We start from the raw sequence: 16,407 nt of genomic DNA on the forward strand, positions 1-16,407 counted from the left end.
CTCATATGACTTGCACAACTAATCCAACCTTTGATCAGCTTTAACAATGGAAGTTTTTCTAGTTTTGTTTTAATAAATTTTTAATTCCAACCCGTTTTTGGAACCTCACAGTAGTTTGTAAGAGCAACAAGATCAATGGGAGAGCAAGAAGGATTTAAAGGCAAGAAGATATAACATTGTCCAAGGAGTTTCTTAAGAAGAAAGTAGAGGTTACGTGAGGAGAAGCAAAAATGAGAAAGTTAGAGAAATAAGGGATTTTTGTAAGGATAAGAGGTTTTGGATTTAAAGGAAGAGTTTGAGGAAGATCAACAACTGCTCAGACATTAAATGGCTGCTTGTAAATATCTTATTGAGATGATAACAAAAGCTAAACATTAATGTTACTTTTGTTTTAAACCTATTAACATATTATATGTTATGGACAAAGTGATTAATACGGGCATTATGAATAGTGATCAACAAAATCGGTCATTGTAATAAATTTCAGTAATTTATCAAATTGACCGGTCATTATGAATACTGCTATCATCTAGTTGGGCAAAGTGAAGATAATAAGTTGAGGAATGATCATCCGACATACACTAGCCAATCAGCACTCGCATCTGAGTTGCACATGTGAATTTAACAGTGGTTGCAACTGTTTGTGCTCTCGACGGATTCCTTCCGGAGGGGAGCCACTGGCCGGCCGCCGATTGTTAATGTTGCTAGTTATTTATTCACAGTAGTTCTTGAACATGTGTATCAATATCTAGTATGTATCAATAGTGAGTTGAGGCTGAAGTTTTAAATGCAAAAATGTACGTCAGATGTTCAGCGCTGCTTTCCTGTAAGCCTAGAAGTTTGACAATGGTGTTTGCAAAGTCAGTGGAATCATGCTCGACATTCCAAATGCCATTGTCAAACTTCTAGGCTTACAGGAAAGTGGCGCTGAACATCCGACGTACACATTTTCGCTTTTAAAACTTTGGCCTCAACCTTGCTAATATCTAGTGACATTAAACAATCGGCTTCTGGCCTGCGGCTCCCCTCCGGAGGAATTCATCAGGAGCACAAACAGTTGCGACCACCGCCATGATGGTGCACATAGGTAAAATTTTACCATTTAATTAATATAGTTAATAGTACTTACATGTTAGTTTTAAAAGATTACATGTTCTTTTTAAAATACTTTGAAATAATTCACAAAAATAAATATTTTTAAATGAAATAAGTGGAATTTTTTTAATCAAATTAAAATGTCGCAGAATTTAAAATTTGGTACTAAACACAATACACATGTGCAACTCAGAGTGCCAATTGGCTAGCGTGTTGGATGATCACTCCTCAACGTATTATTATCACTTTGCCTGACTAGGGGTGCGTTCTTTAATAGCGGTCGTTCTGCATCTCCGCTACTACGGGAGTGCGCTGCTGTTTGTACGCATTTAGGAACGACGGTGAAAAAAGAAAGATGGCGGCGCCCGCACTATCGATAGTATCGTGATAGAGGAATCTATAATTCTAAAATATGAGCTTTAAAAGACAAAAGAAGGGTCCCAATTGTAAAATTTAACTATAAATGGATTATTTGTTGAAAGAGCATTCAAAATAGCCTCGAAAAAAAATTCGTAAAGACACTTACATCACCGCGTGCACTAACTCGCGCTTTCACAATTTCTAAATTCTCATTCATAAAACCACATAATGGACCCGGAACCGAAACTATCTGAGTCATGGAGGACGCCATGTTGCTTTCCACCGTAAACTACTGCTACAAGCGGCCGTTTTTGCCGTTCGACGGCGCGCACTCCCACCGGAATTTAGGAACGCGTTCCGCAGGAATTTTTAAACGGATGTCGCTCGCGCAGAGTTACGCGGAGGAATAAAAGAACGCACCCTAGGTGATAGCAGTATTCATAATGACCAGTAAATTTGATAAATTAATCAATATTTATCACACTGCATGCCCTTTTTGGTCATTATTCACAATGACCGGGCATTATGAATAATGCCCATACATATACATGAATTATTCACATTTGTTTGTAGATTGCTAGAGGACTATGCACAGTATAGCAATTGTCAGCTACTAGAAGCTCAGATTTGAACTGTAAGAACTTAATACATTTGTTTGGGGTTTTGAAATTCAAGAAACACGTAGAAGGTGAATATTTTTTTTTTTTTTTTTGTGCTTTGTTTATCTAATTTTGATGTTTTAATTGGATTGTTCTCCTGAAGATGGGTTTTATAAAGCACTCAGAATAGAATGTAAGGAGTACATTTTCTAAGTTTGTAGTTCTTCAATAAAGTAGACTGTTTGGATGGATATGCATAATAATAAATGTTAAAATAAACTCAGAAAAAGTTAAATAGAAAATAATTTTTATGTTGAAAATATTCAGTGACATGAACTAAGAGTCAATCATTCAATTCTTACTCAGTATAGAATAGAGAACTCTAAGTTTAGTTCAAATAGACATTCACTAGTGAAATCAAAAGCAGACTATGAAAAATAAATTTATTTTAGCATAGTAAAGAGTGATAATACATGAACAATACAATTGTTAAAATGATGACAGCTGATAACAACAAATTGCTTTGTGTTTGCTTTATCCATTTATTTATTGAAAAGAAAACTTCAAAATTATAATTGTGAGAATATAATTAGAAAGTATACTCTTCACAGATGCTGTGTTTAAATCTCTTATTTCCAGAAATTTGTAATTCCAATTTATGGTGAATATTTTCTCATAGTGGAAAAATTCAACATGTTAAAATGTGATCATGATATTTAATACAAAAATTTGTTGGAAAGGCTTCACTGCCAACTCAATACAGTAAAAGTAACAGAACCTGAATAAAGTGGAAACCTGCCTAAATGGGAAAAACTACTTGAAATGGAGCAATTTTTTCATGTTTAAAAAAAAAATGTTCAAAATCTCTGCCAAACTGGAAAAAATATTTGGTACCATGCAATTCTATATGCCGTTCAATGTCATTGGGATTGATGTCCTTGTTGTTAACAACAGCATTTTGATTATGCTTTATTTGCCAATTTTTCACCCACAAAGTGATGTGGTGATCCACTGGTAGTTTAAATTTACCTTTGTATACTAGTACATTTATCAATTAACAGGACTTATTATACTGGAAAATTATGGATGCAGATATTTAGATTCCATAGATAGAACTAAATAAAAAATATTATTTATGATCTGTAAGACTAAATATCTGCATCCATAATTTTCCAGTATAATAGGTCCTGTTAATTGATAAATGTACTAGTATACAAAGATAAATTTAAGTTATGATAAAGGACACAAAGGCATAATAATTGAATCCACTGGTGGTCTTTGAGCAATTATATGTAGACTAATGGTAAGGCTGGTATAATACACTTTGATAATATACAACAGAGCCCTCTGCTGGGCTGCTAGTAGTTTATGCTTATTGTGTGAGAGATGAATGGCATTGTCCCAATTACTGCATGCATATGTTACAATTAGCATAAAGATCATGGCATTTGATGATAGTCTCCAGTTATTTTTTGCAATCATGCTGAAAGACTGAAAAATAAGGCCAGTGTGCTTTGTTATATGGCTGATGTGTAGGAACCAGTATAGCTAGTTATCCATGATGACCCCCAAGTATTTAACAGTCTTGGAAATCTTGATACTGCTGTTGTCCATTTTAACAGTTGGGACTCTCCTATAAAGATGTGGCTTACCAGGCTTACTGAAAGCAATATTCTCTATTTTGTTGGGGTTAAAATGCAGCTTATATTGTTTGCCCCATAAGATGATAATAGTGAGAATATTCATGCTCTTTTGCTCTAGATCTGCTCTTGAACCTCCACCCGCCAACACTAGGGCATCATCTGCATAGGCATTGGAGCAGTGTTGGCCAAATTCCTTCATCAGGAACTGGTTAAAGATCATATTCCTAAAAAGTTGGTTGAATGCAGAACCCTGGGAACAGCCTCTATTGACCTCTCTCTCAAACTGTAGGCTTCCAGTTTGTAGTATTGCAGTTCTATTGGAGAGGTAATCCCAAATAATGTTAGAGATTAGCCAGACATTTTCCCAAAGTTGGTACAAAATCAAGGACCACCAGGCACTATCAAAAGCCATTTGTATGTCCAAGCTGACACCTAAGACATACTTGCACCTAGTTGTATCATCTTTAATGTTGTTGGTGGCAAAGAAGATGGCATCAGTCATGGAGTGCTGCTTTATGAAGCCAAACTGATGATGGTGGAGATGGCAGTTAGCTTCCATATGCCAGTTGAGCATGTTGGTGATTAGCCTTTCTAATATTTTCCCCAAGACTGGAAGAAGGGATATAGGCCTAGCTTCCAGAGGTTTCTCAGTTTTAGGAGTTGGGACAATTTTTGCTCTTTTCCAAACTTCAGGGAAGATGTCCCATATAAGACATTCATTAAAAATGTTTAATAAAATGCCTGAATTATGCTTCCAAATATTTTGTATCAATTTTGGAGTAATGTTATCCAGCCCAGGGACATTCTTTTTGCTAATGGATCTAATTACCTCGTTTACTTCCTCAAAATGAATTGGTGAGCTATTCTCAGTGATCATTGGCTGAATGATGGTTACCCCAATCCCTCCTTTGCTAGGTGTTGTCCTCTTCAGGATTGTCTGTACCACAATAAATATCAAACTGTCTAGCAATTGTAGATTGTACATCTTTAGTATGTGTGTTATTAATATTGATGGTAGTCAAAATGCTCCTGGATTTAAGTTTACCAATAAACCATTTGATGAGAAAACCCCAGGTGTTTTTTGAGACTTGGGGGCAGTAGTCCCTCCTAAGAAGCTTGGCTTTTCCCTGGTAGCATTTTTATATATGTTCTGGTGTTCAAGGTATTGTTCTGCATATATCTCTTCAGGTGTTTTTAATCATATTACATTTTAAATTTATTGAAATAATGTAAAATTTCAAAAACAATGGTTAATTTATTAAATATAAATATATATTTATACTGCAATTTATATTACAATGTTTATTCTTATTATGATTGAGACTAATGTTTAAAATTTAAATTTTTAGGTAAATAATATTGCAATTCTTTATATGCCAAATTGTGCATATAAGCATCATATAAACAAATGACAGCATTTTTCACTTAAGTGCCTTCCATATTCCTGCCTGCACATTTTAAAGGACATGGTTTGACAAATATTAGATGTTAATATATTATTATAAGTGATGAAAACTTACAATGAAGAGGCTTCGTCGTCGAATTTCTCATACTCTTCATGCTCCACGACTGAATAGTGATGAACGTCTTTCTGAACTAGCAGAAAATCTCTCTATCAGAGAGAATGGTGATATTAACAAAAATGGTAAGTTGATTTTCAATATTTAATTTATAGTTATATAATTAATAATGTCATTGTTGTTTTGAATTATTTAGAACAGGTAATGACACAAAGCATTGTTTTACTGATATCAAATAAAAACTTAACATGTTTCAATATTCTGATTTATTCACAAGCTGAACAGCAAATAGCATTTCATAACATGTAGAGAATATACTATGATTTTAAAACCCAGCTTGTTGCTTAACATTTTTAATCTGCATGATGCTAGACCTATTAGTAACTTTAGTTTATTTTTATCTTAATTGTGTACAGAAAGTAAATTTAGAATTTTTTAGAACTAAAATTCTAGCATATTCTAAACTCTATATATTTTTCAACTATACAGACTTGTATAACACAGTAGCTAAGTTTCTATAAAATTTCATGTAGTACAAAACCATGTTATAAACGACTAAGTACCAGTGTGAAAAGTGATTGTTCCAAAAGTTAGCTTGTGTGGTGTATATCAATGTTCAAATTTTCTTAACACACTTTAGTAATTTAATTAGCTTGCTGATGCACTTTTCCCTCGAATTGTTATGTAATGAGAAGTTGTTTGCATTTTACAGTTGCTATCATATAAATATTCTGAAATTTACATTTATATATTGGTTAATTCTGCTGACAAAGGTTTGAAATCACTCCAGATATAATTTGAATTATAATTAGTAGTCAGAATTTGATACCATATTTTTGCACATTGAGCACATGCTGAAATACATGGAGACAAGAAATTACTTCTCTCACATTTGGTATAAACTGGCATACTAGGTTACCTTAGGGTTAACCAGAATATGGATTTCTAAGATAATTAATGCTGTATTTCAGTTGTTCTGAATGATTTTTCTGGCCTCCCTACTGATAAGTGTGTATGTATGTATTCATGTAGATATGCAAAAAGTTTTTATTTTATCAAAAGTTAATAAAAATCCCTAAACAAGTGATGCAAGAAGAGAAGTTAAACGAGACTAACATTATCAAATCAAGTCAGATGCAAATATACAAATGTTTCAAAATCTGGAACATTTCTAGTCCCAAGCAAATAAATAAATGGTTTCAAGTTTGTTCTCTTATGGCTATATTTATCAATGAAGAATTAAGAGTCAAAGTCAATCAATCAGCATTCATTTTACTTCAGGTGAATGCTGATTGGTTAACTTCAACTCATCGTTGGTGAACATAGCCATTAATAATTGTTCATTAGGATATTAATGTTATTTTATCTGTCTAGATAGATATGCCTTACCTTACATAACCAAAGTAAACATTTTGTGGTCTGGTACAATTTTAACAGGTACAACTCCTGAACCCATCAAGTGTTGTTTGTGGAAAAATAAAATTCTGTTCACAATACTGATGACTAGCCAACAAAATGAATTAATTCTATATAAGAAGAATTCTAATATTACTAAACATAATTAATTCATTGTTATAACTTCACTTAAATCATCATATTGGTCTCCCTCATTTTAAATTGGCATGCCAATCAATATGCAAAAATATGGTAATTTGAATTTGTCATATGAGAGATTCAGTTTACTAAATGATCATTTAATGATAAATTCAAGTTAAATTTCAAAATTCTATCGAAATAAAATTTTATTACAATTTAATATAAAATTAGTTTTAAATAGCAAATATCATTGAATATTGGATTTTTTTTAAAAGCATTTTATCTATCTATATTTTCTTTTAGGATCAGGATCAGATTAACCATAGGGCACAGAGTGCATATGCACAAGGACTGCTAAATGGCAGGCTATTTAAAAAAAGAGAGAGAGAGAAGAAAATATATTTATTTTTACAAATATATTTTATTTTTTAAAATTTAGTTATAGGGGTGAGGAATGGGGAACATACTTTAAATTCCATGCACAAGGGAATTTTCTCTCTCAATCCAGCTGTTTAGGATTATTTCTATTTAGATTTTCACCAGAGAGATTGATATAAAGTAATCTTTTGATAGACTTATACTTTGACTGATTTGCACTGTGTATGGATTACCTTCGTATTAAGCAATTAGGTTCTTTGTGATTTCAGTGTTCTATAGCAGGGATTTCCGAACTTTTTTGACTATTCCTTCGAAGATTCTTTTTTTTTTGTTAATACAATTAATAATTAAAATCTGGTGAGACAGTACAGTGGGTGATTGGTTAATGAACCAATTTGATAATGAACACTTGTGAAAGATTTTTACGTTTGGACAACGAACATCTCACAGAACAAACACAAGAAGAAGCAACGTAAAATAATGAATACCAATTGGTCTTCCCTTGTCTTCAGGCAACAATTCAAAGCTTTTTGGAGTACAGGAGATGTTGACATTGATGCTCAACCCGGTATATACTGATCGGATAGTATTCCTCTGAACTTTGAAACTCTCCCTTGTAATTCCAGCCTTTTATTTTTCTGACAGAAACAATTCTTTTATAGTATTTGCGAGACTGTCGGGCAGGCACTCGTTAAGTTTTGCATCAGTTTTTATTTTCAGAGTGAGAGTATAATAGCAAAGGTAGAGAGTGGGCAGAAGATGTCTGATGTTGTATGGCTTGAACAGGTCTACAGTAGGCTGCAGTTCAATCTTATCTAAGAAAGATACAGAATAATCAAGCTGCTAAAGGAGTAACAAAAATCTACATCTGAGAAATAAAGAACATTGAAGATCTCATAATGGAACCCAAAATGGATCTGATGACAGAAGAACACCAAGAAACTCAGTGATATATGTTTTCTTCTGAAAAAGAGGATTAATGCTGATATCTTAAAAGATCTTTTGAAGGAGTTGGAGAATGTCAGAACAATGGTATTAGAATGGCATCCAAACCAGGTTGAGATTAATAGACTTTGGGATCTCTACAATTACAATGCTATTAATTACTTCTGAAAAATCCTGAAGAAGAGAGAAAAGCATTGGACAGATTCTTTAATGCCCCACAAACAGAAAAAACATGACTAATAAAAATGTAAAACTGTTATATGTGTATTTTTATTATCTATATATATAAAAACGAATGTATGTCTGTCTGTGTGTGTTTGTCCTTCATTCATTACCACACCATTTATCCGATTGCCGTGAAACTTCGGGAAGTTGTTTAATACACTCCCGTGAAGGTTTGTGGCATATGTGAAGACCACCATTTCCCCTCTTTCAAAAATATATTATATGTGGATTAAGGCTTTCATGTCCAACAGATGGCGCTAACTTCCGACGACTTAAGTTTGCTTTTCTGTGAGAATGGACTAAAGCAGATCATTTTCTATCTATCTATATAAATAAAATATAACGTTCGTTTGTTCCTACCAATTCCTTTGAAATTTTGACACAACGTTGCATTCGAATACGCACGTGTTTTTATATAATATACATGTCGAAATTCCCCCCACTGGGGGGAGATGGACAGGATAATGGCTTAACGTGAAGAACTTGGCTTCTATTATACTATTTTAGATGGGGTTTTTTGCATTTTTAATTGCGTTTTAATAGGTTACGTCAACAGAATATATACTAAAAAGGGATTTTTCGATATTTCCTTGCGGGGGAGAGGGACAGGATTAAGGCTTACTGTGAAGAACTCTGCTTTTATTATACTATTTCAGATGTGTTTTTGATTGCGTTTTAATAGGGTATGTCAAGAGAATATACACTAAAAAGGGATTTTTCGATATTTTCTTGCGGGGGAGAGGGACGGGATTAAGGCTTACTGTGAAGAACTCTGCTTTTATTATACTATTTTAGATGCGTTTTTGATTGCATTTTAATAGGGTACGTCAAGAGAATGTACTGTACACTAAGAAGGGATTTTTTGAAATTCACTCCACAGGAGAAATGTTATATATTTATAATAGATACATTTTGAGCCACAACAACGCATGGCCGGGTCAGCTAGTTACATATAAATAAACGTAGTAAGAAAGTATGTATTTTTTATTTTTTGGAATTTCCAGAACGAATTAATCAAATTCCCGTAAAAACCTATGGTAAATTGATAATCAGTTAACGAACATTTCAGATAGCAAACAAAGTCTTGGAATGGATTATGTTCATTAACTGATCACCCACTGTATTAATTCACACAGTTTTTGTAGAAGAGATCTACTTAAAGTCTGAAAATTTACAATATTCTGAATTATTATAAGCATAATGCACTGGACTAATAATTTTCAATGAACTGTTTTTGACTTGCAATCAACCCCAAAAATGTCATATAGACTCCGAGGGCCATATTGACCATTTTGGGACTTCTGTTCTACAGTAATGCAAAATCATAGTAACAAATGTTAACAGTGAAATATCAGTCTTACTTTACCAATAAACTGATAGCTTTATTAATCATTATTTTAATAATATAATTTATGATAAATAAACATTGATATGAAATTTTCATGCTTTTATACTTTTAAGTATTAAACAACTTAGAACTTTTCAAAACATAGTATGTTTTATATATATATAACTGTCATAAATTTTTATATTATATATATATATATATATATAGTTATTGTAATAACATTTGAATTGATTATTAATAAAATACTAGGTAGCCTGATCAATATTAACTCATTTATAATTAAAATTTTTAAAAAGCAGGCAAATTTATAAAACAAAAATTAATGAAATTACTAAAAAATTAAAATAAATTTAAATTTAATTATCTTTTTTGTGACAATAATGAAATAATTTCAATAGTTTATGTTGCAAAAGAAAAGAGTTGCAATTAATTTAAAAAAATCATAATTAAGGGTTCAAAAATGGCAAAATTAAATAAATAATAATAAATTAATAACTATTAAAAATAATTATAAAGCTAAAACTAAATTAATATTAAATAAATTAAACCTGAAAATTAATTAAAACTAATAATTATGTCATTATTTTTTAATTTAATTATTATTAAAACTCACCTTTACACTGAAATCGAATTAAAAATAAAATCAAGTCAATTGAAAATTAAAATGTTTTTAAAAACTGTTTAAAGTTTGTTTTTAAATTTACATTATTTGTGCGTGTTGATGACAGAACATTTTGCTTTTAATACAATACTATACTCAGATAAAAATTACTAACTATATTCAATACCTACTATATTTAAATAAAAATTACTAAAAATAATGTAAAAACTAAAACTAAATTTGTAATCTGTATATAACCAAAGGTTATTATTCAAAAATCAAAGTTGTTACGGAAACAAACAAATAGCCGTTCTTCAACTCCAAGTCTGAGTCAAAAGTGAAGTCTTTTTATTTTCTATCCCTACACAAATACCATCCTTCCTCTTTCTTCACCCTTTCCACGAATTCATGCTGAATCCACAGAGGAAGTTAACGGGTGGTCATTTGAGTGAAGGTTTATAGACCCCACCTGTGACCTTGTGTGATCCACTTACATGCTGTTTTTTTGTAAAGTTTTAGTGGAGATGGAACATTTTACTTTTAATATATATATATATATATATATATACAGATTAACAGATTAACTTATTTTAGAAATCTTAAATTTAACCACATCTTTGTTAATTGTATTCAATTTTCAGGTACAGTGAGCAATGACATTTAGAAATCTAAGATTCAAAATAAAAAATGTGTAATATAATATATAACACATTTATATATATTTATTACATATTTATTATATATATACATTTATATATATATTATATATATGTACTTCTTAGACATTCATTCATTGATTTATATAGATTTCAGTGGAATGAATATTAACTTTTACAAAAATTTAGTATTTTTTTAATATGATGATTTTCATTTTACTTTAAATATTTTAAAATCAAAGTTAAAAAGAATATAATTATAAAGTTAATGTTATATTATTGTCAAAATGATATAAAAGTTTTTCCTGAACACATTTATCTTTTTGGTTTGAGCATTTGTTATGCTAATCAGTAAAAAAACATTTAAACAAAATAAAATTTAAAATTTTTATTGTTTTTACATTAGTTATAATTATTATTTATAAAATATTTAATATTTATTTTTTAATAATTAGGAAATCAACAGCTTAGTTTTTTAAATCGTGCAAGTCATCAGCTTTCTTTTTCTACTTCCCGTATCGCAGATGTACACAATTCTGTTTCAGGTAGTATTATTTATTTTATTTTTTGAATAATAATATATAAAATTAATTTGTTTTAGAATTTTATATTATTTTCAACTTAGAATTACCAAAAAAAATTATAAGGATATATATATACACATAATTTTGTTTTATATTCAAAGCAATATTTTTTAATGTTGAATTCAGCTATTAATAAATTTAAAAATAATACTTTTTTCAATGTGGATAATAAATTACATTTTAGCATCTTAATCTTGTTAATAAAAGAAAAAGAATCAAGTTATATTTAATAGAGTATAAGTCTTGATCTAATTGTGGAATTGTAAGAATGACCACCCTGAATAGAAATTACAAAGTGATATAAATTAATGACTTTAAGTGCTAATTCTTTTTAGATTCTATGACAATATGTGATAGAAAAGCAATGGTGGGAGAGGGAAATTTATTATATATGCACATGTAAGACAATAATACACAGCTTGTCATATATTTATATCAGATAAATTGGAATACTGGATAATCAGGATTTTATTCTGTTGGTATATTATATTTTGCTCATTTTTATTTGAAATATTCATCTTAGTTTAAGTGAAAATAAAAGCACAAATTATGCCTTTTTTAATGCAAACAATGTATATTTTATTTCATGAACATTTTTGGAGATTTATTTTTTAAATCTTCGGACAACTTATTTTCTAGTTCAAAGATTTTTTAAAATACTTTTTGATATAAACATTCAAAAATTTGCATGTAGTTATGGTGACAGTTTAAAAGATGTATTTATGTGAATTTTAATAAGTGTACATAGTTTTTTTTTCCTATATATTTGTTTATAATATTTTTTATGATCCAGACTTGTGGATGCATTAAACAATAAACAAAAAGCAACTGAAGAATGAATGAACAAAAACAAAAACAGACTTTCTACAATTACTGAAAGACTTCAAAGAATGGATAGATAAAATCAATCTAATAATTATGTTATCACATAAAGAAAGGATGCTTATATTTAAAAAAGCTATATAAAGAACAGATAGAAATGTATCTAGTAGAAACGAACTCATGTTAAAACACAAGGAAATAGAAATGATAGAAATGATTTTTTTACCAATAAGATAGGAAAGATACTTAATAGAACTAGCAGTCATGCTTGCAAATACATTACTAATTGAATTTCTGCAAATATTGGTTTGAGAGAGGTGCTTTTACTCATTACTGAGAACAACTATTTCTGTTTCAATGGTAACATTCACTTGCAAAACAGGGATTAACTATGGGCTCACTGCTATCAGCCATCTTGGCAGAATTAGTCATGAGAGCCATAGAATTCAAAGTTTTTAGATCCCTTCTATATTTGAGGTATGTTGATGACATTCTACTTGTGTGGGAAGGCTTAGATATAGTTAATGGAGTTTATATGATTGCTGTCAGCTACTTTCCCAATTATTTCCTTTACTAAGGAGGAGGAGAAAGATGTAAAGATCTCTTTTTTAGACTTACTTGTATATACATTTTACTTTCTATGTATCATAAATTTGGTAAACCTCCTTATATCATCCTTTCCATGGTTTTTCAGCCCTCAAGGTACAAAAACTTGGCTATTATAGCACTGATATGCAGGGTGTTCGTATATCCATCTTCCCAATTTCTTGTAGATGAGATTTCCCTTTTTAAATCGGCTGTTTGCATTGCTGGGTATTTTTTAGCTAAGTTCAAACATTTAGTCAACCAGGTCAAACCTATGTTATTTCCATCATCCACTTTGTATTCTTAGAAGGAATTCATAATGCTGGCCATTCTGTATCTGGGTCCAATTTCATTACATATTTCTTGGATTTTCATGAAATTTGGCTATATTTTGCCACTAGCACCCTAGCCCATCTTACATAGGATACTTTGTAATGATAGAGACAAGGTTACACTCTATGAAAAGTCTGGGGTATATACTATCTCCTTACGAAATCACCTAACTGGGTTGCAACTATCATATATTGGAATCACTACTAGAATGCTCTACCTCTGTCTTGCAGAATATCATGATGATGTAGCACGTAACAAGCTAAAAAAAGCAATACAAAGTAACTTTGAATCAATTTGGTCACAAATTTCCCTTCTTAAAACACTGTGGGGATTGAAAAACATTATTCATATGGGAATTCCTTTACGTCTCAATGTTGTCACTATGCAACTCTCCTGGAGTTGTGGACAGCACTGTTTAGTCTTCTAAAGTTGTAAATCATATTGAAAAAACACAGTGTAGTGATATTAGCACCACCATATGTTAGTTTATTGACTATTTAATTTATTATTATTTATATATTTTATTTTAATCCAATTTTATTCCTGATCTTTTATTTTACATTTCATTGTATTTTGTATTATTGTATAATTTTTGTAAACTGTACATGTATAATTTAAATTTCCATGTGCTAGTGGAACAATTAATTTTGAAACATTAGCTGATGTTTGGATTCTTTTTTCTTGAATTCAAATGTCTTGTTCTCTGGAGTTCTCTGTTAATGGTTCTGCCTGAGAAGGACAGTTATATACTGTCGAAAGTACTTGCAAAATAAATTATTTTTTCATAACGCCAACAGACAGTTGTATATGTTATTCTTTTTACTTAATAGAACATATAAGACTAAAGACTAAGAGGACTAAGTCACCTCACAAGAAAAATTGAGTGCAAACAATATATCTTGTTTTGTTGTGTGCAAAAAAATTATATACTCATGAAAATTCACACAAACATCTTTAAACTGTCATCATGCAGATGTTTGAATGTTTTAGAAGTATTCAAATAAAAAATTTTTAAACTAAAATTATTCTTCTGTTGATGAGGAATAATTTATCTTTGAAAACATTTGAAATAAAAATAAGATTTTTGCTTTACAAAGATACAAATTTTATCATTTTATTCTATTATGAATAATTTTAATATTTAATTGAAATAATTTTATGTAGGCATAGTCCTCGAACATCCTCATATTGGATCTGATGGAGAGAGTGAAGAAGCATCTGGTGCTTCAGATGAAGTTGTATCTCCTGTTAAATTAAGGCCTAAAAATAGGAGGTTAAATCAAGTAATTAATATATTAATATTGTTTAAATTTTTCTCTTTATTTAAAGGTATTATTACTAAGAATCAACAAAATATTTTAATATTGGATTGTTTCAGCATGATATTACTAAACGATTATCACTGCCTGCAGATCTCCGTCTTCCAGAAAGTTTTCTTGCCAAACAATCTATTGGTCCTATTTTAGATGGTCCCCTTAGCCGATCAATGAGAAGGCAGTCATTGGTAACATACTTTCATCATTAAGTTTAATTAGAATATCTAAAATAATTTTATTTTTTTAATGATTTTTCATTTATGTTGTTTGGTGACTAAATTAAAAAATATGCTGATATTGTTTAATATTGCCATTGTTTTGCTCTGAAAGTTACATTTATAAGAATTTTATAATTGGGATTTTTATATTATAATTGACTGTCTTTTAATATATAGAAATGAAAGTACCAGGTATTTCTGTAAATATGCCTCTTTCCAAAAGTAAGCCTGTGGATTTATTTCTGGATACTAGGCTTCCTTTTGTTGTTACAATTTTACAATTTTCTCTGGAGTAAAAGATAAGGAAAGTAGACATTCTTTCCAAGCAGCAGATTAGTTAATGGTTAAAGTAATGATAAGTAATTTATGCTGTTCTTAGGGATTCAAGATTGTATATTCATTTTTATCTCTATATAAAAATAAATGAATTATAAGTTTTGAAGTCTGGATTGCCCAAAAATGGATTAAAAGTGCTATAGGAGAAACTTTGCACTAAATTTAGATTGTTTATTGGATTTAGCGAATCAAGTAACAAAGATATGAAGAGAATGAGAGTGATATTTTGAGATATTGGCATGTAATATTGAAAACTATTAAATAATAATATGCTTTTTCTAATGACAATAATTTAATTTTTATTAATAAGTAAATTCTAACAGCAAGTCTAGGCATATAGAAATATCTGGTACATTGTCAATTATGGTGATAAAAATTAATTTTAAAATGTTAAAATTTTATTTAGAAGATAAATACCTTCTTACTTCTAAAACTATGATTTTTCAAATAAATGTTTTATTTTTTATCATCCCTAATTATAAGAAATGTATCATACAATGAAATGTATCATACAATGTTTTTTAAACACTTTTGTTTAAAACTTGCTTTGTATCATGTCCTCAAAGTTTGCAACACAAGTTTCATCCAATTCCAATTAAGATAGAAGGCTGACTTACTTTGGACAATGCATTTTAATGATGTTTTAGGAAGGTATCTGCACCCCACCGTCCCTCTCATTTGAAAACCATGAAATGTAGAATTTAATCGTGTGTGTGTAAATGTATTGTAGTGACATATATGGTAGCAGTGAGGTCGCACTATCCTCATTCCTAATCTTGGAAAACATGAACAATGAAATATTTTTAAAAATAAATTTTTTTAATATATTAAAATTATTTAACGTTGTTTTGGTTGACAAATAGATTAACTTATTTTCAGAAATGTATTTCTGATTGAAGCAAATATATTCCTTCTGTTCTTGAAATGAGTTAGCTTTAATTTCAGCCTGATGTATAGAATAAAATGAATTTGCATATTGCAGGTTACAAGAATTTTTATAATACTGATAAATTAGGTTGAAAATGCTATTGTTTATTAAATATTAAGTTATATGAAACGCAAACCTCAGAATTCATTCAACAGGAACCAAATATCACATTTCAAATGTTTTTGGCTTACTCTGAAGACCTTCATCAGAAACACTCCCTTTTTTTCTAATGTTCCTGAAAGCCTTTGGAATAGGCCGAAAATGTTCAAAAAGTGATATTGGTTTCTGCTGGATAAATTCTAAGGTTTGTGGATCACATATTTCATATTCCTTTTGTCCAGGTTTGAATGTATTATCTTGATACCTTCCTTCAATTGTT

General features: G+C 30.1%; 1 protein-coding gene across 1 annotated transcript in view; it reads left to right on the forward strand.

Annotated features, from left to right (window-relative positions):
- The window catches only part of LOC136975483 (cyclin-dependent kinase 17-like), a 54,571-nt gene that overhangs the window by 8,106 nt on the left and 30,058 nt on the right, over positions 1 to 16,407 (forward strand). Inside the window, exons 2-5 of the mRNA XM_067270548.1 lie at positions 5,047 to 5,342; positions 11,362 to 11,451; positions 14,395 to 14,513; positions 14,609 to 14,734. Coding sequence (XP_067126649.1) covers positions 5,219 to 5,342; positions 11,362 to 11,451; positions 14,395 to 14,513; positions 14,609 to 14,734 — 459 coding nt within the window. The 5' untranslated portion in view covers positions 5,047 to 5,218. The remainder of the gene's footprint in view (positions 1 to 5,046; positions 5,343 to 11,361; positions 11,452 to 14,394; positions 14,514 to 14,608; positions 14,735 to 16,407) is intronic.

The sequence above is a fragment of the Centruroides vittatus genome, unplaced genomic scaffold (assembly GCF_030686945.1).
Source record: "Centruroides vittatus isolate TY-2023 unplaced genomic scaffold, ASM3068694v2 contig_1089, whole genome shotgun sequence".
In the NCBI taxonomy this organism is placed as follows: domain Eukaryota; kingdom Metazoa; phylum Arthropoda; class Arachnida; order Scorpiones; family Buthidae; genus Centruroides; species Centruroides vittatus.